General features: G+C 36.7%; 3 protein-coding genes across 3 annotated transcripts; all 3 read left to right on the top strand.

Moving 5' to 3' along the window:
• Positions 1–3,033: 3,033 nt before the first annotated feature.
• On the top strand, positions 3,034–11,889 carry LOC116290634 (dolichyl-diphosphooligosaccharide--protein glycosyltransferase subunit 1). Its single transcript, XM_031697713.2, has 10 exons — positions 3,034–3,353; positions 3,508–3,575; positions 4,176–4,530; positions 5,014–5,109; positions 8,745–9,000; positions 9,112–9,211; positions 9,973–10,111; positions 10,463–10,582; positions 10,974–11,219; positions 11,592–11,889. Exons 1-10 carry the CDS (start codon positions 3,105–3,107, stop codon positions 11,772–11,774), a joined length of 1,812 nt encoding a protein of 603 aa, XP_031553573.2. The 5' UTR covers positions 3,034–3,104; the 3' UTR covers positions 11,775–11,889.
• LOC148905870 (uncharacterized) lies at positions 6,685–8,606 on the top strand. Its single transcript, XM_089038815.1, has one exon. It carries the CDS (start codon positions 6,900–6,902, stop codon positions 8,358–8,360), a length of 1,461 nt encoding a protein of 486 aa, XP_088894941.1. The 5' UTR covers positions 6,685–6,899; the 3' UTR covers positions 8,361–8,606.
• A 982-nt stretch (positions 11,890–12,871) lies between the features above and the next one.
• LOC116290643 (uncharacterized) lies at positions 12,872–15,539 on the top strand. The gene is made up of 5 exons (XM_031697727.2): positions 12,872–13,066; positions 13,529–14,042; positions 14,251–14,412; positions 14,644–14,848; positions 15,204–15,539. The coding sequence occupies exons 1-5, from the start codon at positions 12,938–12,940 to the stop codon at positions 15,487–15,489; spliced, it is 1,296 nt and encodes a 431-aa protein (XP_031553587.2). The 5' UTR covers positions 12,872–12,937; the 3' UTR covers positions 15,490–15,539.
• Positions 15,540–20,878: the final 5,339 nt, after the last annotated feature.

Here is a 20,878-nt window from a genome sequence, read left to right as displayed (position 1 = left end):
CCTGACGGCCATTTTGATCATCTTTTTTCGGCATGCTGTCTATGATTTCTATATGGACGTTGCCATTATTGCTTTTGCTACTGTCCGCGTTGCCAACGGTAACAATAGTGTTTCCATGGCTACTACTGCCAGCACTTTCCTCATTATCAAAACTAGTGCTGTTGTTTATGGTGTTTTGACTTATCGTGTTACTTGAGTTTCTTATGCTGTTTTCATAAGCTGTATTTCCCAAAACAGCAACGTTGCTCTGGGCACTTATTGGATTATTTTTACCATGGAGGTCGCTAATCATATTTGTAACATTGATGACATTACTAGCGTCTGTTACCATTCCTTGCAAATGGACCTTATTTGAGAATTTTTGGTTACTACCATTGTTTATTACCTCATCGCCAAGGTTACCAAGAAAAGCGCTTTCAATATCCTTGCTGATGAAACCTAAAGCCTTATGGCTAACATTCAACAATTTAGTTGAAACAATATCACTAGTAATAATATTATTGTTGCTGCTTGAGATTTCTTTGTTTTTTCCACCAGACAATACAGAGTCATTACCGAAATTGAGGCTTTGTTTAAAGGAGTCGTCAACCTCATTTAAGACTTCGCTGTAGGCATTCGAATCATCTTCTTTGCCTTTGCTTCCTTGGTTAAAGAGTAAAGCAGGATTTCCGATATGGTTGCTAATATTGCTACCACCAGCACCTACTTTTAAGGGGTTAGTGCCCTCTACGTTGCCATGGCTACCCAAGCTGTTACCCTGGCTACCATTGTCATAATGATATTCATTATTACCAGCGCTATCCAGGTCAACACTCCACGAATGAGCCAGTACAGTCCCATTGGTCTTTCCATCCGAACTTTGTAAAGTTTGATCATTACCATCTACTTGACTCGCTGCTTGTAGCCCTCCCTTCACGACTTCAGGGACTTTCAATTTCGTAGGTAAATACGAGCTCCCCACAGAGGTTTTCCCCCGTATTTTCTTCAACAGTCACATCAAAGTCTTCAGATGGATTGGGCGTGGGTTTGCGATATCCTGTGACATCTGACATAGCCTTTTCCAAGTTCTTGTCATCATCGATAATGGAGTTGATCACTTCGTTAACCGACTGATCAGCGTCTTCTACCCTTTTCAAGTCGCCGTACCCAAGGTCGTTTGGGTTTAGTTTTCTAGCCTTTGCGCCGTTGGATTTCATATTTCCGCCACGAAAATTAAATGTACCATAGTCCATATTGCGTTCCATTGCAGGCACGACTTCTTCTCCATCGCCCATCTGTGGGTATCCCTGATTTCCATAATACTTTTCAAATATATTTTGTTTCTTTACTAGAGGCATATTGATGTACTGCTTAGGAACATAGTCCCGTCTAGCTAGAAAAAAATCCTGTCTTGTCGGGGAATCAAATTTAGAATGCTTATTAAGATGCGCTCCTGAAGATTGATGTTTGGATTGGTAAGGTCTTTTTATGGGATTCCTTCCTTCCGTTTTGCTCTTATGTTCTCTGGAGTTCCTGTGGCGGCGTTGATGGGACAGCATACCATGATCGTTACCTCTTTTGGAGTTTGTGCAGATTACAGCAACCAAGGAAAACACCAAACAAACTAGTGCACTTCTTTGAAACAACAGTCCCCACATTGCTCTCCTTTTATATATAGCATCAAGCTTGACAGGTCGACTTCATACTCCTAATAAAGAATAACAACATCAGTACTTCAACACACACTACGACACTACATGCTCGTTACGTTGTTCAGCTGGTTTCATTATACGGTCCAGCTTTTATTACCTGGAACACTAAGGTGCGGGACACCATCAAAATAAAGGAGGGGATTAGATTTGAAATAGCATACTGGTGTATGTACATAACGAATATGGACATCAGCAAAAGTGGAGAGGCGTATAAACTCTCGATCCCCCGTCTTCACGGTCGCTGAATAGCAAAGATTCAGTCAGTTTCTACCCTCTTCCCAAGAGTTTGTATGTCTGGGGGTTGATAGATCCATCAGATGTTAGTCAAATTTTAGAGCGATCGGCACATCACTCACTACGACGCAATACGGAAACTAGGCTGGAATCAATAAAGCACAAATGGGGCTAAGCCCCAGAAAGTTAGTAGCACAGTCATGTACTATTAAAACGAAACTCGGGCATTTTTGAAGCTGTATAGTTTTGGATTTTGTTTGCCTTGGATCTGTTTACAAAAATGCGCACATGAATTCAAACTTGTCTTTGGTTAACTCATCATAACATTGATTCAACAAATGTTTTAGCTACGCGCGTTACTCGTCAAATAATCATTTAAAAATAGATCCAAGTCAATAGAAGAAAAAATATGGATGATCTGATCAAAAACAAAACAAACGACTTTAATTCATCAGTGATGGCGCTATCATTATTTAGGTTGTTGGTAGTCACTATAGGGAACCCGTTTAGTCAATAATATAATACTATTTCGTTAGCTACTTACCTTATTTTATTTTCATGTCTATCCTGGAACGTCGATGAATATCCTTGAAGCCATGACGTATTCCTTTTTGATTTTTCGGATATTTCCTTTTTTATTTATTTTATATTTTCATAATTATTCGGTTGGGAAGACAAACAACTTATGGTACAAAAAATATAAGGAAAACTGAAAGTAACATGGCCATCTGAGGAATAAAATCAGTAGTTTTAGACGTTCATAAAGGATTCAAGGTGATCATATAGAAAGAACAAGACCGGTTCTAAATGACACGTTATTTATTATTAACATCTTGCTAAAACTTTAGCATGTATATTTGTTGGCCCGTGAATCGTGGGGCATCATATCCGATAGGGGATTCTTTAAGTTAAAGTTATTTGAAAGGTCAAGATTAGGAAATATAATATATTTTTAAATAGTCTCTTACTCGGGGCAGAAAATTTAACTTTTTATGTAGAATTTTTTTACGAAAGTGTTTATTGGGCTTCCTGTGGTAGAGAGATTTTAGAGGGGAGGGGAGGGGAGGGGGAGATAGTCCGCTGTGCGCCAAGACACCAGGCGCATCCTCTTTCTTTCCTCTTTGAACCCATTGTGGAGGTTCCACGTATTCATCCATTAGAATCTTTTTCCATCTCAGGATGAATCGTGTATCTCAAACTCCGGCCATGTTGGCTGCTTTCCTCTTACTTAGTTTGACTCTGGTGAACGCCGATGTCGACACAAGTCTTATTTTTAGCAAGGTTTCTCGTAAGATAGACCTTACTTCTCAACTTGCTAAAGTTTCGACCAGCATCACCTTAGAAAATACCGGAGACAAAGCAATCGGATTTTTCTACCATGCCATGGAACCTTCACTGGTTGACAAAGTAGCATTTATTTCAGCTGTGGTAAGTCTGGTTTCCCACATAAAGATCTCTATAAGATTGCGATCGCAAGATTTTTGTTATCATTTGTTTTCACAAGTAATCTATTCATAAAGTTATAACCAAGGCGAAACAAAAATATAAATTAACATAAAAGCTTGTATACCTTATTTTTTAGGCTAAGCCAGAGACTGAAGACCAAGATGTTCCCTTAGTCGTTAAAGAAAAGTCCCTTCCCTCTCACAAGTAAGATTAATATTTTTTCGATAACTGTGTGGAGATTTCCACGTATGCACGCTTTTGTTCTGGTGTTTTTTATCTTTATGTACTTTAACGTACGATAACTTACTCACCAAAGCTGCATTATAGCTAAAGTGCAGTCTATAATAGGCATTATATATGTACTTTAGTCGTATCGAGCTGTTTTGAAATCAGCACTTATCCATTGTAACAACAGTAAACATTTTTGTAGAAAAGTATTGAATAGAATTTGTTCTGGGACATCTAGTTTTTAGATTGATTGGATGGGAAAATTCATGTATTTATACTTTGAAAAGGTGTTCAAATATGTCAGAGAATATTCAGGTTATATTTTATCAAGGTTGTTGCCAGGCAACTTATTATAGGTATTAGCCAATCTAGCTTATTGAAAATGCTATTTGAACCACTTCAAAAAAATTAGATTTAAAAACTAAAGAAATCAGATTTGAATATAACATTACTTGGCTGGTCATCATGACTGGCTACTGCCTGGCCATTTCCATTGTAGACAACCATTACAAAAATCAAATAACACTGTAATATGGTCTTCTCTGCTTAGAACTAATAACCCTTTTTTTTCTACAGAGATATCAAGGTCTATAGAGTAAATCTACCTATTCAGCTAGGGCCTGGTAAAACAATAGATGTCTCAGTAGAAGAGGTGTTCTCTCATACAATGAAACCTTATCCATCCAAAGTTGGCCAGTCAGAAAAACAGCAAGTGCTTTTCAACGGCAACCATTATGTTTTCTCTGTTTATGAATCCAAGACGCAGACTACTACAGTCTCACTTGCATCATCTGTGATTGAGTCATACAGCAAGCTCAAACCAACTAGCCAATCAGATAGTACTATTACCTATGGACCTTATAGCAATGTCGAGGCACTTAAACAAGACTCTATGAAAATTCACTTTGAAAACAATGCACCATTCTTAACAGTAAGTGAAAATTTAATGATTTCTATTTTACATAACCATTCTCAATTGTTGTGCAATGTTGACTGAATAAAATAGTGATGTTCGGTTTTCCAATGTCTGGAGAGAAGACTTTTATCTACAACTTCTTGGCCTAGTTGCATATAGGATTTGAATTTGGGTACAAGTTGGAAAAGTACCGTGTTGCAATGCCAAATTCAGCTCGCTTGGTCCTATTCACTGGTCAAACATACAGTAAAGCTTTTATTTGAGGCTGCAAAGGTAGCTTGAAATGTATTGTTCAAATTGAAACCTTGCAGCCTTATTAGAATGTGTTTTGTTTGACCAGTGAACCAATGCATTGAAAGGGGCAAAATATTCACTACAGTTAGCTAGATGAGTCTTGTCAAGGTGAATAGCCTGGAAGTCTGACAAACCAATTCAAATACATGACTGAATGAATGAATATTTGGTATTAATGAGGTATGATTATCCTAAAAATGACAGGTCATGAGTATGGAGCGTGTTGTTGAAGTATCTCACTGGGGTAACATTGCTGTTGAAGAAAATTTCCACATACGTCACTTAGGAGCTGAACTTAAGGTATATAATCCTTATTAAATCCATTTTATTATTTATCTGCTTATTAGGAATATATTCTAAGAATAGAGAGCTTTTTGTACTTTCTTTGTCAGAATAATAGTAACTTAGCTCTAAATACAGTAATGATGAAAAGGTAAATTATACACCGTGAAAAGATGAAAAAACTTACTGACGTTTCGGACGCTAGTCCTTCGTCGGAGTAAAAGAGAAAGAAGTGGTAGAAAGGAGTGTATATATGATAGAATAAGACAAAAGAAACCAATGAGAGCAAGGTAGGCAAGGAAACAAAAACAAACAATCAAAAGACAAAAGAAAAGGTTAGTTGAAAATAAAGCGTTCATTAATCCCGTTGGGACTAAGAGTGCCCAATAGGTGAATAAGCCGCATTTCTTTGGTCTTGCGACAATCATTGTTGCCGTTAAGCAAAGAAAGACCGAAAACAATGAAGTCAGAAAGAGAATGGTTAGCTAGATTAAAATGGCGGGAAACTGGTTTGGTGGGATCGTTATTGCGAATATCATAAAGATGATTGCAAATGCGATCACCAAGACGGCGGCCAGTCTCGCCCACATACAAAAGATTACAGCGGGTACATTTAATACAATATACAACATTAGAAGTGGTACAAACAAAATGGTCAGTGATTTTAACAGTTGATTTAGGACCGACAACAGAAGTGTGAGAGACTATGTGAGGACAAGTATAACAACGTTTACGAGAACAGCGAAAAGTACCAGGTTCTTTGTTAGAGGGAAGAACTCCCTTGACCAAGAAAGAACGGAGATTACGATCACGTTTATAGGAAAAGAGAGGGCGGTTGTTGAAAATAGCAGAAGTGCGAGTATCAGAGTCAAGCAGAGAAAAGTTGCGGTTAACAATGGGTTTAATGGAAATGTTAATAGGATGATACGTAAGAGTGAAAGGAATGCGGTCATTAGAGGGACGAGTGTGAGGAGTGAGAGCGGTGGTACGATCAATAGTAGAAACTTTACGAATGGCGCGATCAATAACATGAGCAGGATAATTACGCTTAAGGAAGAAGGAACGCATCTCAGAACATTTAACAGAAAAATCAAGATCATCACTACACAAACGACGAAGACGAAGAAATTGCGAGAACGGAATAGCGTTAAGAGTGTGCTTAGGATGAGAAGACGAGTAGAGTAAATAAGAATGAGAGTCAGTAGGTTTGTAATGGACACTAGTGCTAAGACGGTCGTCATTAACACTAAGCAAGATGTCAAGGAAAGTGACTGATGTTTCACTAACCTCCCACGTAAAGTCTAAGGCAGGGTGAAAAGAGTTAACAAAAGAGATGAAAGAATCTAAGTCATTACGCGAACAAGAAGTAGCACCAATACAATCATCAATATACCGTCCAAAAAACTCAGGTTTAGGTCCAGTATATTGTTGAAAAACAAGGTTTTCGATATAACCAACAAACAAATTGGCATAACTAGGGCCCATCTTAGTACCCATAGCAACACCGTTTATCTGCCGATAATACCGATCACCGAAAGAAAAACAATTAAGAGTAAGAACAAGTTCAGCTAAGCGTAACAAAGTGGGATCTTACCCCTGACAATCAAAAATTAGTTAAAGACACTGTTAACTCTTTCATTTCTGATGGCTCTTTACCCTCCACTGCTAAAAACCTTTTTGTTATTACTCCTCGTACTTCTCACGTCTATTTTCTTCCTAAGATTCACAAAGCTAACAACCCTGGCCGTCCTATTGTTTCTGCTTGTAGTTGTCCTACCGAACTCATCTCTAGCTATCTAGATTCTCTCATGCTGCCTATTGTTCAGTCTTTACCTACTTATATTAAGGATACTAATCACGCTCTTAGTATTTTTAACGATTTTCGCTTTCCTGATAACTCTTCTAAGCTTTTGTTTACTATGGATGTCAAATCTTTGTATACTGTTATTCCTAATGATGAGGGCCTTCGTGCTCTTCAGCATTTTTTCGATCTTCGTCCTGTCCTCGAGCCCAGCACTCCCACTTTGTTACGCTTAGCTGAACTTGTTCTTACTCTTAATTGTTTTTCTTTCGGTGATCGGTATTATCGGCAGATAAACGGTGTTGCTATGGGTACTAAGATGGGCCCTAGTTATGCCAATTTGTTTGTTGGTTATATCGAAAACCTTGTTTTTCAACAATATACTGGACCTAAACCTGAGTTTTTTGGACGGTATATTGATGATTGTATTGGTGCTACTTCTTGTTCGCGTAATGACTTAGATTCTTTCATCTCTTTTGTTAACTCTTTTCACCCTGCCTTAGACTTTACGTGGGAGGTTAGTGAAACATCAGTCACTTTCCTTGACATCTTGCTTAGTGTTAATGACGACCGTCTTAGCACTAGTGTCCATTACAAACCTACTGACTCTCATTCTTATTTACTCTACTCGTCTTCTCATCCTAAGCACACTCTTAACGCTATTCCGTTCTCGCAATTTCTTCGTCTTCGTCGTTTGTGTAGTGATGATCTTGATTTTTCTGTTAAATGTTCTGAGATGCGTTCCTTCTTCCTTAAGCGTAATTATCCTGCTCATGTTATTGATCGCGCCATTCGTAAAGTTTCTACTATTGATCGTACCACCGCTCTCACTCCTCACACTCGTCCCTCTAATGACCGCATTCCTTTCACTCTTACGTATCATCCTATTAACATTTCCATTAAACCCATTGTTAACCGCAACTTTTCTCTGCTTGACTCTGATACTCGCACTTCTGCTATTTTCAACAACCGCCCTCTCTTTTCCTATAAACGTGATCGTAATCTCCGTTCTTTCTTGGTCAAGGGAGTTCTTCCCTCTAACAAAGAACCTGGTACTTTTCGCTGTTCTCGTAAACGTTGTTATACTTGTCCTCACATAGTCTCTCACACTTCTGTTGTCGGTCCTAAATCAACTGTTAAAATCACTGACCATTTTGTTTGTACCACTTCTAATGTTGTATATTGTATTAAATGTACCCGCTGTAATCTTTTGTATGTGGGCGAGACTGGCCGCCGTCTTGGTGATCGCATTTGCAATCATCTTTATGATATTCGCAATAACGATCCCACCAAACCAGTTTCCCGCCATTTTAATCTAGCTAACCATTCTCTTTCTGACTTCATTGTTTTCGGTCTTTCTTTGCTTAACGGCAACAATGATTGTCGCAAGACCAAAGAAATGCGGCTTATTCACCTATTGGGCACTCTTAGTCCCAACGGGATTAATGAACGCTTTATTTTCAACTAACCTTTTCTTTTGTCTTTTGATTGTTTGTTTTTGTTTCCTTGCCTACCTTGCTCTCATTGGTTTCTTTTGTCTTATTCTATCATATATACACTCCTTTCTACCACTTCTTTCTCTTTTACTCCGACGAAGGACTAGCGTCCGAAACGTCAGTAAGTTTTTTCATCTTTTCACGGTGTATAATTTACCTTTTCATCATTACTGTTTCATTAGAAACACCGACGCAGCTCACACTAGTTTTTAGCTAGTTATATCTTTCTAAATACAGTACTGTTTTTCAGAAGTTTATTGTTTCACATAGCACACAGTTTAATTTTCCAAACAGTTTTTTCCAAATATATTTTAATATGTTTTTGATATCAATCAAACTTCACTCATTTATTCCAGGGATCATTCTCAAGGTATGACTACCAGAGAACACCAGCACCAACGTCCATTAAGTCATTTAAGGCCCTTCTACCAGCCGCAGCTACGGATGTGTACTACCGTGATGAAATTGGTAACATTTCTACCAGCAACATGCTAGTGAATGAGGACTCTGTTGAGCTTGAGCTTAAACCCAGGTTTCCTTTATTTGGTGGATGGCAGACTCGTTACTACATGGGCTATAATGTACCAAGCTATGAATATCTTTATAATCAAGGTAGGTCTGTCAAAGCTGCTACCTGGAATTGGGGTTCCTGTGGAAAGCACAGGCAACCCACTTGGCTCTTAGTAATGAATCTCAAAATTATGATTTTATTCATTTATCCAGGTAATAACTATGTCTTGAAGATGAGGTTTATTGACCATGTCTTTGATGATTTTGTCATTGATGATCTTAGCATCAAGGTTATTCTACCTGAGGGAAGCAAGTAAGTGAATCCAAGTCTAGATCTATATTAGTTTATATATTTTTTCAATGAGAAACATTTGGTATTGACTTCCATTATGGCATGAAGCTTCAAAGTATGACCACATGAATGTAATGTATTCACTATTTTCTATGCTTGGGCTTAGCCTTTTGCTGCAAAACAAGCAAGGTCATAATTTTTTACTTCCCACTGTAACACACTTTGTGACATACCATAGTATTTTAATTGGCTCTCGTTGTTTTATACAATAAAATTAATATCAAAACTATATCCAGTTACAGGAAAAAACCCTAGATATGGTATTTTTCATTTTTATCTTTGATACAAAGTGTGCCCAATAGTGAGATATAGTACCTGTGCCTAACCACACCATGCCTTGACTGTAGGTTTCCATTTTAGTATTGTATTACAGCATAATGCATACTACTGTGGTCACTCAACGTTTTTACATGTTAGTTAATCAGATGTGTTTTCTCTAAATAAAATCATGACTGGGTGTTCACATTCCTCAACTTGTAAATAATTTAGGTTTTTTAAGACTAACTTCAATCAATCTATAAATTTCTTTGAGTTCGAATTCTCAATAGCAACTACATGCCAATATCTCGCTCATTGACAGGCTAATTTATAAGAAAAGGAAATGGAGTTGGTATGGTAGCATACATCAGAATGTGCATAAAGTACAAGTATGACCATTATAGTACTTAATATCCCACTGTATGGCACTTCTATATATCTAATACAAACTTCCTATTCCCTAGGAACATTAAGCTGAAGACACCTTTTCCTGTACAAGAGGGCAAGCGTGAACTGCATCATACATACCTCGACACTGTTGGAAGACCTGTAGTTGTTGCACAAAAGAAGAACATTGTAGAACAGCATATCCAGGAATTTGAGGTAGAAAATCTAGTTAAAATTTGGCTTAAACATTCTGTCTGTGGGGGTGGGGGCTGTCATAGGTACATGTACCATGGACTGCTGTGGCCAGGGTTTCATTCCTCTGACCCGCTATCACCTTATCAGTAGAGCTGCTAGATTGTTAAATGTTTGGAAATATTGTTATAAATTTGGTAATACTTCCCGCCTCTTTACAAGTCTCCTCACCTGGTTCTTAGGAAAATGATTGCAAAGCACTAAATGTTTTTAATAAAATTTGAGTCTGCATTCAATTCTGAATATTTTAGACTGTCAAATTATTATTCGACACATATATTTACAGCATGCTAAAAAAAAATTTTTCTCTTTCAGATTCACTACACTTTCAACAAGGTCATGCTCCTTCAGGAACCTCTCTTGGTTGTTGGTGCTTTCTACCTCCTGTTTCTCCTTGTCATTATATATGTGCGCATGGACTTCTCCATCAGCAAGGTAGAGTATACAGAACAACTTCATTGTCATTATGATGATCCGTAAATATTCAACAATATTATAAATGACCTTTTTCGATAATCAGTAAAAATGTTTAGTTAACAGTTAATGGGAATAATTGTGTAAATGGTGCATGGGCAATGTTGCATGGCAAATTGTGCATATAGTTGCATGTGTATAAGATTTAAGAAGAACATATTCTAGACTAAGACAATGATTTTCCCCCCTAAGATTTTTGTGTAATAATTGTGTTTGTTTGTGTGCGTAGGGGGAGAGGAATTTCTGTATATCATACTCTATGTTTAGTAAACAAAGAACCAAATTCACCAGTGACCTTGTGCAATTCAATCAATGCCACCTAATTATAATCCGTAAATTTTTGTCTTTGCAGGATGAGGCAAGTGAATCCAGAATGCGCGCCGCTGGCCTAGTAGAAGAAGTGCTGCGTCTTTTGGACAGGAGAGGTGGGTTGTACAATGTGTACATGGATGCCATCAGCAAGTTCAAGTCAAGTAAAGATGGCACCTCCTTTGCCAACGCTCGTAAGAAGCTGGATGCTGACTACCGTGCTATTGGAAACCAGATATCTCAGTTCCAGACTGGATTAGCTAAAGAACAGTCTGAAGCAGTTGAGAAGGTTGGTTGTCCTTGATTAACAGGGGTTAAGTACTTTCAAAGGGAAATGACTGAAAATGTTGGATCTATTCAGAGCTGTTTTTTTTTTTGTATGAGTTGGAAAAGACATGCCAAGTCTTTCTGTCTCTGTACCTACATTAGATAATTGGATAGGTCATGCGTAAGCAATAGGAGGCTATTTGATTGTTACGGCATGTCATTCATGCATCTGCAGTAAGCCAGTACCATATATTTCTTACCTATATGAAAATACTGAGCACTCTACTCGTACCTTCAATATGAAATAGCCTTTACCTATCCAAGGTCATCTTACATTTACACAAGGTATAAAAAAGTGAGGTTTAAAAACGAAACATTTCATTTTCATTTACAGATAACTGAAATCCAGCGCAAGGAGCATGAGCGCAAACAGCTGTTAGACCAAGCCATTGTAATGGCAGAAAAGGTAGTGAATGGACGTTTGAACAAGCAGACCTATGTGGATAATGAGAACACCAACAAGACAAAACGCCAGAAGTTGTCCTCTGAAATTGATGCCATTGCTGACACTCTTTGACCAACACAATGAACCATCACATCCTCACTAATAATATTGCATGTAGCACCATCTAGATTATTGTTACAATTAAGAAAAATGCCTTTTTTGAATTAAAAATAAGATATCATCTTTATGTTTTAGTTGTCTTTTACTATTGTAATATCCACGGTTTACGAACATCAACGTCAGAAATCTTTTCTCATTCAAATTTGCCAACCATTTAAAACAAAAGATCCTTTTTGCAGTAGCCAATAGATCTCTGGTTGGTGCATTAATATAAATAGGTGAGCTCAGCGTCAACTTCAATGTTGCGGAAGTGTTTTTGTTGTTTTAGCAAATATTTTTGATGGTGCTTGTGTAGTGCTAATGTGTGGGTGTGTGTATTCGTATCAAATTTACTTCTAGTTTCTTGATATCTAGGTGCATGTTTAATAAAAATTATTCATTTTTTACTGCCAATGCTCATAGAGATAGGGCATAAATGAAGTGTACTTTATGTCTTCATTAATAAAAATATTATAATTGTATTAATAATAATTTGTACTTTTTGTGCTTTGAGACCTTTGATATAGAGATAACGACCAGTGAGAAATATTGCTTTCGAATTCTAGTCTAGTTTTTGTGTAAACATCTATTGCTAAACATGCATTTGTATGGCAGTGTTTGCACTAAAGTTAGACCAGAATGTACATCTTATTTGTCTTGAATGCAGAAAAATTCTATAATTTCTCATTTCGTAAAATGTATAATGAATACACAAAGGATCAGGCATATCTTCAAAATTCTTTACTCGGCAAACCAACATTGAAGATCAATGGACAGGGCCTGCCAGTGACTTTTCACAGGCAGTTGTAAAGATTAACATATCCATTACTGCTCTGATACTCTGGAGTTCACAATTTCGTGATACGTTTCCTTAGTAGCCATGTTTTTATCAAAGTCCTACAATAGTGTTTGTGTAAACTTGCAATCTAGTGTCCTTTTCCAATCAGACTTCTCATCTCCACATTTTTACTGAAGATTGAAGGTGTGGGATCCCTGTGGATTGTTCTTTCATCCAATCAGAGCGAGTCCAGTATAGTGGGCGCCATTTTACATTTTTCAGTCTAATAACACCGAGAGGTCTGAACTCCACGTTATTTTAAGCTCTTCTTTTTTGTTAATTAATAGTTCAATTTATAATGAATGAAGTCATCAAGAACACCCATGCATTTGTCGATATTTTAACTATGGCGCGAAGTGAAGCTGTACAAACCTGGGATGAAGGGACATTCCAACGAGCTTTCAAATGGGCCCAGTACTTCGAAGAGGTACTCTATGATATATATCATAGATAATTAGCATTTGAACTTGTATATTAGAATTTCTGCATGCTCCAAATGCAGAAAACTAGCTGATTTTGAAGGTAGTAATGCTTATTTTCTTACAGAAAAACGTCCTAGATGATGAGGGGATTCCCTACTGGGGGGGGGGGGGGGGAGTGATGGTACTATATTATCAAATCTAAACTCTCTATCATCATCATACACTTAGACAATTCCCGCTGTCTGGTTTGATTGATAGATGAGGCAGTAAGCTATCTGGGATGGGTTTGATTGACAGAAGTCAATTATATAAGACACCTGAAATTTATAATTTTTGCTCGGCTTTTTTACTGTTTCTGCAGTCCCTTGCAATTGGTACTGGTTAAAATCCATGAATTGAAAATCTTAATTTTTTGAATAAGAGATTTAAAACAAAATTAACAACACATTCTTGGTTCATTTTTCTAGGTATATACTAAGCTTAATTCCAAACCAGCACTAGCCGAGAAACTTAACAAGTACATCAATAACTTCAACAAGACTGGAAAAGTTTACCTTGGATCTCTTCATCTTTCATTTAACAAGCTAGAACACTCCAAAAACATTTTAAGAAATTGCCTTCTACAAAATCCTCACATAAGTAATTCACAATTTCAACATGTTCTTAGACTATATGGAGTGAAGCTAGGATCCATAATCGACACTGAAAATCAAAAAGTTTTGGAGAAAGATGTTGGTCATGTTATGAATCATAAAGGGACTTTAACTATTTTGTCACAGATCAGGGATAAATATACTGAAAATATTCAGGAGAAACTAAATGGATTGTCTCACATCTCTGATTCTGGTGACAAAGAGATGGAAAGCTTTTCACAAGGATACCAAGCTGAAAGTATTGATGGACATACTTCAAAGAGTTTAGCTCTGAATTCTGGGGGACAACTTCTTTTTAAACATATTCTACATTTTCTAGAAAGTGCTGGTAAGACATTACACTTTAAAATTTTGGTCACTAACAGTTGTAACACTCCTCTCTTCATCCCATCCTTTTTCCCTCCTTCCCCTCTCTCTTCAATTCATCTTTCATGTCTTGCTCCCTTATTGTTTTAGTCTATCCCTCCCTTCCCATGCATCCATACCCCCTTGCATTACCAAATTTAATAACTAAAAGAATTATATTTTTGTCCCAGAAAGCAAAGACAGTGAAACCATGAATGAAAAGCTAAGGATTATATCTCTTCAAGAAGATGGAATGGAACTAATTGCCTCATGTCTCTTATGCATCCCTGAGGACTGTCAATCACACTACAAGGCAGACAGCATACAGCAGTTTATTGTCAATTGGTTATCAGGCAAGTGTTGGGATATTGATCATTGGAGTGTAGATGTAGATGGATAGGGCGTGGTAGGGTGGGGGCTACTGGTAAGTATATGTACTAGTAGTGCCTCATTTTTTCCCACTAAATTTGATTTCAGTATGTTGGGGTTGGGTGCACACAGGACATCTTTAAAATGTGAATATACTAGAATACAAGTAGTATCTTGTTCATCTGCCCTTCAATACAGTCTTTTTTTGTTCACAGATGCTTTATCTAGTGATCATAATCATCCATTTTGGAATTTGCCACTGACTGTACTATGCAGCATTTCTTATAAGTACAGCAACATATTAGATCTTTATTTGTCACGTCTCACCTCTTGGGCCAATAGCATGTCTGCTGTACTAACATGTCAAATGTCACTCGAGAAAAGAAGACTTGTGCCTAAAAACAAAGTTTATGTTTGGAGGTAAAGTTATTTATTATAATACAATGATTCTGCCACAAAATAGAGGCTTTGCACCATCACGCAATAACAGGAGGCAGGAACAATTGAATCTGGTCTAATCTGATTTACAAGGGAAGGAATTCAGTTTCCCAGGGGAAAAAGACTCTTTCCTTCTGCCTCCCATCATGGCTGCCATCACGTGATGGTGCAAAGCCTCTATAGGAGAGTGAGAGGGTGGATATATCATTATAAAACGTTTATATGATGTAACCATACTACATGCATGAAGTACAATACAACTTTGGAATACATCGCCGTGTGGGCTTTTCAGTATCAACTGATGCATATACATGTATGCTATTTTTTATATTTGCAGGTCTTCGAAAGAGTTTTCCAGCAATTCAACCACAAACATGCCTGAGGAAAATGGACATGCAGTTGATAAACTTGCTGACTCACTGGACTCTCTGTTACTTCATTTTAAATCTTTGACTGCAGGACCTGCACATATCAAAGAACTTTGTTACAAAAGAATCGAAACACAATTTTCCAAAAATGATCGTAGTAAACAAGCTAATGCAGAAACTTTAGTACAGAAAGAAAATAAGCTTGGTGCGAATGTCTGGTGGAACTTATATTGTAGGATCAAGGAGAGTCATTGAAATACCTGGTGAAAATAAAACTCACTTCTTGAAAGTGGATTCAAGATTTAGTTCACTACCAGTTTTTATTTTCTTGGTAATTCTCAAGAACTGCGGAATACCCCAAAATTTGTGGTGTGTGTGGGAAGGGGGTAGTGGGGACTGTGGGATATGAGAATAAAGGCTTGAAGTTTCTTGTGCAAAATTAGTATTTTGATTTTTCTCTTTTAGGACGTATAAGTATTTTATGGTTTGGATGGATGTAACGCTTATACAAAACTGTTGGAAAATTTATTTAAAACCTTTTTAAAATGATAGATGCAATAAAAGTAAGGAATTTTATAACGTTTGCTAAACATCAAGTTTTGGGATAAATGAATATATTTTATATTTTGTAAGTAAATTTTAATGTCACCCTATTAGATATTTAAGAGTGGCTGTCCGTAACGGTCGAGAATGGCGGGACAGCGAAGGAATTTTCAAATTTCTCATATTTTGTCAGAAGACAACCTTTGGTAAGCTCTTTTAAAAAATCCAGTTTAAAACTTCGAGCGCTTTTTTATTTTGGCGAATTTTACGAAAATCTAAAACTCGACTTCCGGTTCGCTCTGGACCGGTGTGAACAGCCCAAAATATTACCCATATTTAAGAAGGCCTCACTCGTTCAAAAATACTCCTATCAATCTGATACTTTTTCAACATTTTAACTAACTATCAGACTCCAAAAGGGATAAATAATATTTTTGGGAAAATATTTTGTTCTCGCTTTTTGGGATTTTTTTTCGATGGCATTTCAAGCAGCTACGACGCGAAGCAAATTTTAGCCTAAGTTGAATGCCCTAAATCATCACCTGGTATATATTTTATTTTCACTAAAACTATATGATCTGAAAGCTTGTTTATTGTAATTCTTTTCCTGAAAGTATCAGCTTTGGAACGCAAATACTTCCTCGCGATTAATCGACTCTTCTATGTAGCATACGGCGGTCTAATTTCGGATTCAGAATCAAAGCGCCTGCTTTATAAATACTCAAAAACTTTCTTGGATCACCCAGAATGAACATTTTAATCGTAAACAACATTAGTTTGATGACTGTAAACTATACTCCAGCTATATATTATTGACTTATTCTTTTGTACTGGAATGTTTTAGAGAGTAAGGACTTAAGCGTACGAATTCTAAGTTAGAAAAAAAACCTTTAGACCCCATCAAACGCAGGGTTTTTTTATTTTTCTCTTTTCTTTGTTTTTGTTGAATATACTTGCTCAAAATCCTCCCAAATTTCAATTAGTTCCACGTTATTCGTAGAAAAAACAAACTCATTTTCGTACTTTCTCAAAATTAATGGAATAAGTTAGAGGACATTATGATTGAATAAACAAACTGAATTAGTTGAGAAGCGTGGCACGTGAACGTCGATCACTTGTACCTTTCTTGAATTATATGAACTAAACAAACAACCTTTATGTTTTGTATTTTTTGTCTTTATCTCTTGTCAAAATTAATAATAACTAGTGACTAAAGTGCGTGCAGTTGCTTTCGTACTATTTCATTTAAGCCCCTTTCCCGATAACGTCACACATTTGATCCGCATCAACACTGCCTACTCTGCTTTTTTTCCCTTCTCTTTTGTTGCTGTTTTTGCTTGTTTTTATATGGGGTTTCAGAATTGATTGATTTAACTTGATTCTAAATGAAAAAGCCAAAAATCGTCCTTGTTTCATTAAGAGAAGTCAGTGGCTAACAAACCTGTTTCCTTTCCTATTCATTCGCCTAGAATAAACTGTTTGACAGGAACAACAAGTATCTTTTTACCAATAATAATAACATATTATATATATATATATATATATATATACAGCAATTTGCAAAAACTATGGCCGCTTCCAATACATATACGAGTATATCGAAAGCATATCAAGTATTATGGGATATCTTCCACTATATATTTTTCAAGTTGTCTATCATTAGGGCTTTCTGGAAAAAAATATCAAGAATGATATCCCGCCCTGTCTGATATACTTTCGATATAGTTGTATTTATATTTGAAACGGCCATAATTTTTGCAAATGGCTGTATATATATATATATATATAACAAAGTATGTAATGTGGTCTATACTGGTGAAACAGTGCTCGATGCGTAGGGATGCAGAGCAATAGATATATAGTAAAGATTGGATTAAAGACGAGACATGTTCACTGTAACTCCGAGTTTCGTGCTTACGCACTCATCAGACAGACGTTTTTTTCAGAATGAGTGGCCGTGTTGTATCCGATATACAAACACGAGGCGTAGCCGAGTGATTGTATATCGAATACAACACGGCCACTCATACTGTAGATTGCTTATCAAACGTCTAGGTTAGTTCCTTTGTGTTTCACTAAAATTTTCAAAATTGAAGTGGATCTGGCCAAGAAAATCCAAGTTTAAGTTTATGCAAATGAAGACGAATCTATATCAGATATAAAACCTCCTTCATGGTCGTGATTTCTATTGTGTTTTCCTCATGAATTATTTATGAGTTTGATAAAAAAAAATAAAAAAATATATATATATATATCAAATTATGCTTTACAACATTAATGTTTATAGCCAAGATTCAGGTAATAGCTGCTCAGTAGGCAAGCTAATCGTCGAGCTGAGCAGCCGGTTTTTTTTTTCTTTTTCTTATTCTTTTTTTTAACATTTTGACAGGAACAATTGTATGGTTTCTATCAATTACAGCCGCAATAGTAAACTACATTCTTAATTAAATGAAGGTATGGTGCTCTGGCGGCGGCTGCGTGCGAGTGCGAAGATTCTCTGTTCTTGAAAAGCATTTTTCTCTTGAGAGATGGTCGAAATCTCTTGAGAAACAATCGCTATTTGATCTTGCTAAGGCCGTCAAATACAAAGCTTGGAAGAGGGGGTTGGGGTTTCTACCGACCCTAAAATTCTCGTCTAGTAATATGAGGACCTCGGATTTATCTGCTGAAGAGGCTGGGCTCTCAAAGAAAATAAAAAGTCTGACCGCTTTATCAAAAAACAGAGAACCTACTTGGTCAACAAGCTCAACATTGAGTAAACCTTAGGAAGAAAGTTAAACCCAGAATTTGTAGAAAAGGTCATGAGACGTGCTCGAGGTCCCGACGGCTTGCGTCTTTTCAAGTACTCGGCCAGACCGTCCCTGAAGACCTTGCTATCTCCCCAAACGCAATAGAGGAAGATGATAATTTTCCCAGTACAATACTGTAGAAGCAGCTATCTCGACTTTCCAACCAGGGCCGTAACCAGAACTTTTACAGGGAGGGTGCACATCGAATAAAAAAATCGGCGGACCTTAAGCTTTTATGTGGGGGTGCACGTGCACCCTGTGCCCCCCCCTGGTTACGGCCCTGCCAACTACAGCACCCTGTCACTTACGACCAATACGATATATGTTCCAATGGTGAAAAATGACAGACTTAAAAACTCTCTAGGTAACAATGCTGCAGATTTTCTGTGAGGCTCTAGAGTTACATGTTCCTGTTCCCCTAAAAGAGCAAAGCACCAAATACCTTGAATGTAGTTTACGATTGCGGCCGTAATTGATAGAAACCATACAATTGTTCCTGTCAAACAGTTCATTCTAGACGAATGAATAAGAAAGGAAACAGGTTTGTTAGCCACTGACTTCTCTTAAAACAAGGACGATTTATAAAAAACAGAGTAGGCAGTGTTGATGCGAATCAAATGTATGACGTTATCGGGAAAGGGGCTTAAATGAAATAGTACGAAAGCAACTGCACGCACTTTAGTCACTAGTTATTATTAATTTTGACAAGAGATAAAGACAAAAAATACAAAACATAAAGGTTGTTTGTTTAGTTCATATAATTCAAGAAAGGTACAAGTGATCGACGTTCACGTGCCACGCTTCTCAACTAATTCAGTTTGTTTATTCAATCATAGTGTCCTCTAACTTATTCCATTAATTTTGAGAAAGTACAAAAATGAGTTTGTTTTTTCTACGAATAACGTGGAACTAATTGAAATTTGGGAGGATTTTGAGCAAGTATATTCAACAAAAACAAAGAAAAGAGAAAAATAAAAAAACCCTGCGTTTGATGGGGTCTAAAGGTTTTTTTTCTAACTTAGAATTCGTACGCTTAAGTCCTTACTCTCTAAAATATTCCAGTACAAAAGTATAAGTCAATAATATATAGCTGGAGTATAGTTTACAGTCATCAAACTAATGTTGTTTACGATTAAAATGTTCATTCTGGGTGATCCAAGAAAGTTTTTGAGTATTTATAAAGCAGGCGCTTTGATTCTGAATCCGAAATTAGACCGCCGTATGCTACATAGAAGAGTCGATTAATCGCGAGGAAGTATTTGCGTTCCAAGGCTAATACTTTCAGGAAAAGAAGTACAATAAACAAGCTTTCAGATCATATAGTATTAGTGAAAATAAAATATATACCAGGTGATAATTTAGGGCATTCAACTTAGGCTAAAATTTGCTTCGCGTCGTAGCTGCTTGAAATGCCATCGAAAAAAAATCCCAAAAAGCGAGAACAAAATATTTTCCCAAAAATATTATTTATCCCTTTTGGAGTCTGATAGTTAGTTAAAATGTTGAAAAAGTATCAGATCGTTAGGAGTATTTTTGAACGAGTGAGGCCTTCTTAAATATGGGTAATATTTTGGGCTGTTCACACCGGTCCAGAGCAAACCGGAAGTCGAGTTTTAGATTTTCGTAAAATTCGCCAAAATAAAAAAGCGCTTGAAGTTTTAAACTGGATTTTTTAAAAGAGCTTACCAAAGGGTGTCTTCTGACAAAAGATGAGAAATTTGAAAATTCCTTCGCTGTCCCGCCATTCTCGACCGTTACGGACAGCCACTCTTAATTACACAGCTTGCAAAACATTATTGGCAGATGTATCAATAACTGATTACAATAACTATAATATTCATTTATTCTAATAAATCAAAATATGAAGTGGGGAGAAAGTGGTATTGAAAATTTATCAAACAAAAACTATGAAAATCATAAAATATAAAATACATTTCATTCAGAGTCACATGATTTATGTTAATTCAGTTCAACCGTTGAAATTTTGACCATCACAGAGGGCATTATAAAGTTGCTTCGGTATCATCTAATAAACTTTCGCAATGCAATACTGTGCGCAATACGATGAAGCTTTTATCTGAAGTTGAAATATTTTTTTTCTTTCAGTGAAAAAATAGATAAATGTTGAGTATGTAAATAATAATCTGCATTACATTAGCATATTCCTGGAACATCTTCATATAAATCTTTGATGTTATCATGATTGATATTATTAGGATAATATTTATCCGTCATTGATCTCCAGCTGATCCCACATCCGGGACTTTGGATTGCGCATGCGCAGTAGCTCAAAAATTGTCCGCGTAATTGAA

The sequence above is a fragment of the Actinia tenebrosa genome, unplaced genomic scaffold, assembly GCF_029948245.1.
Source record: "Actinia tenebrosa isolate PJP-AT-01 unplaced genomic scaffold, QUT_ActTen_1.0 PGA_scaffold6__47_contigs__length_16458017, whole genome shotgun sequence".
Lineage (NCBI taxonomy): Eukaryota > Metazoa > Cnidaria > Anthozoa > Actiniaria > Actiniidae > Actinia > Actinia tenebrosa.
This window is presented reverse-complemented; position numbering and strand designations above follow the sequence as displayed.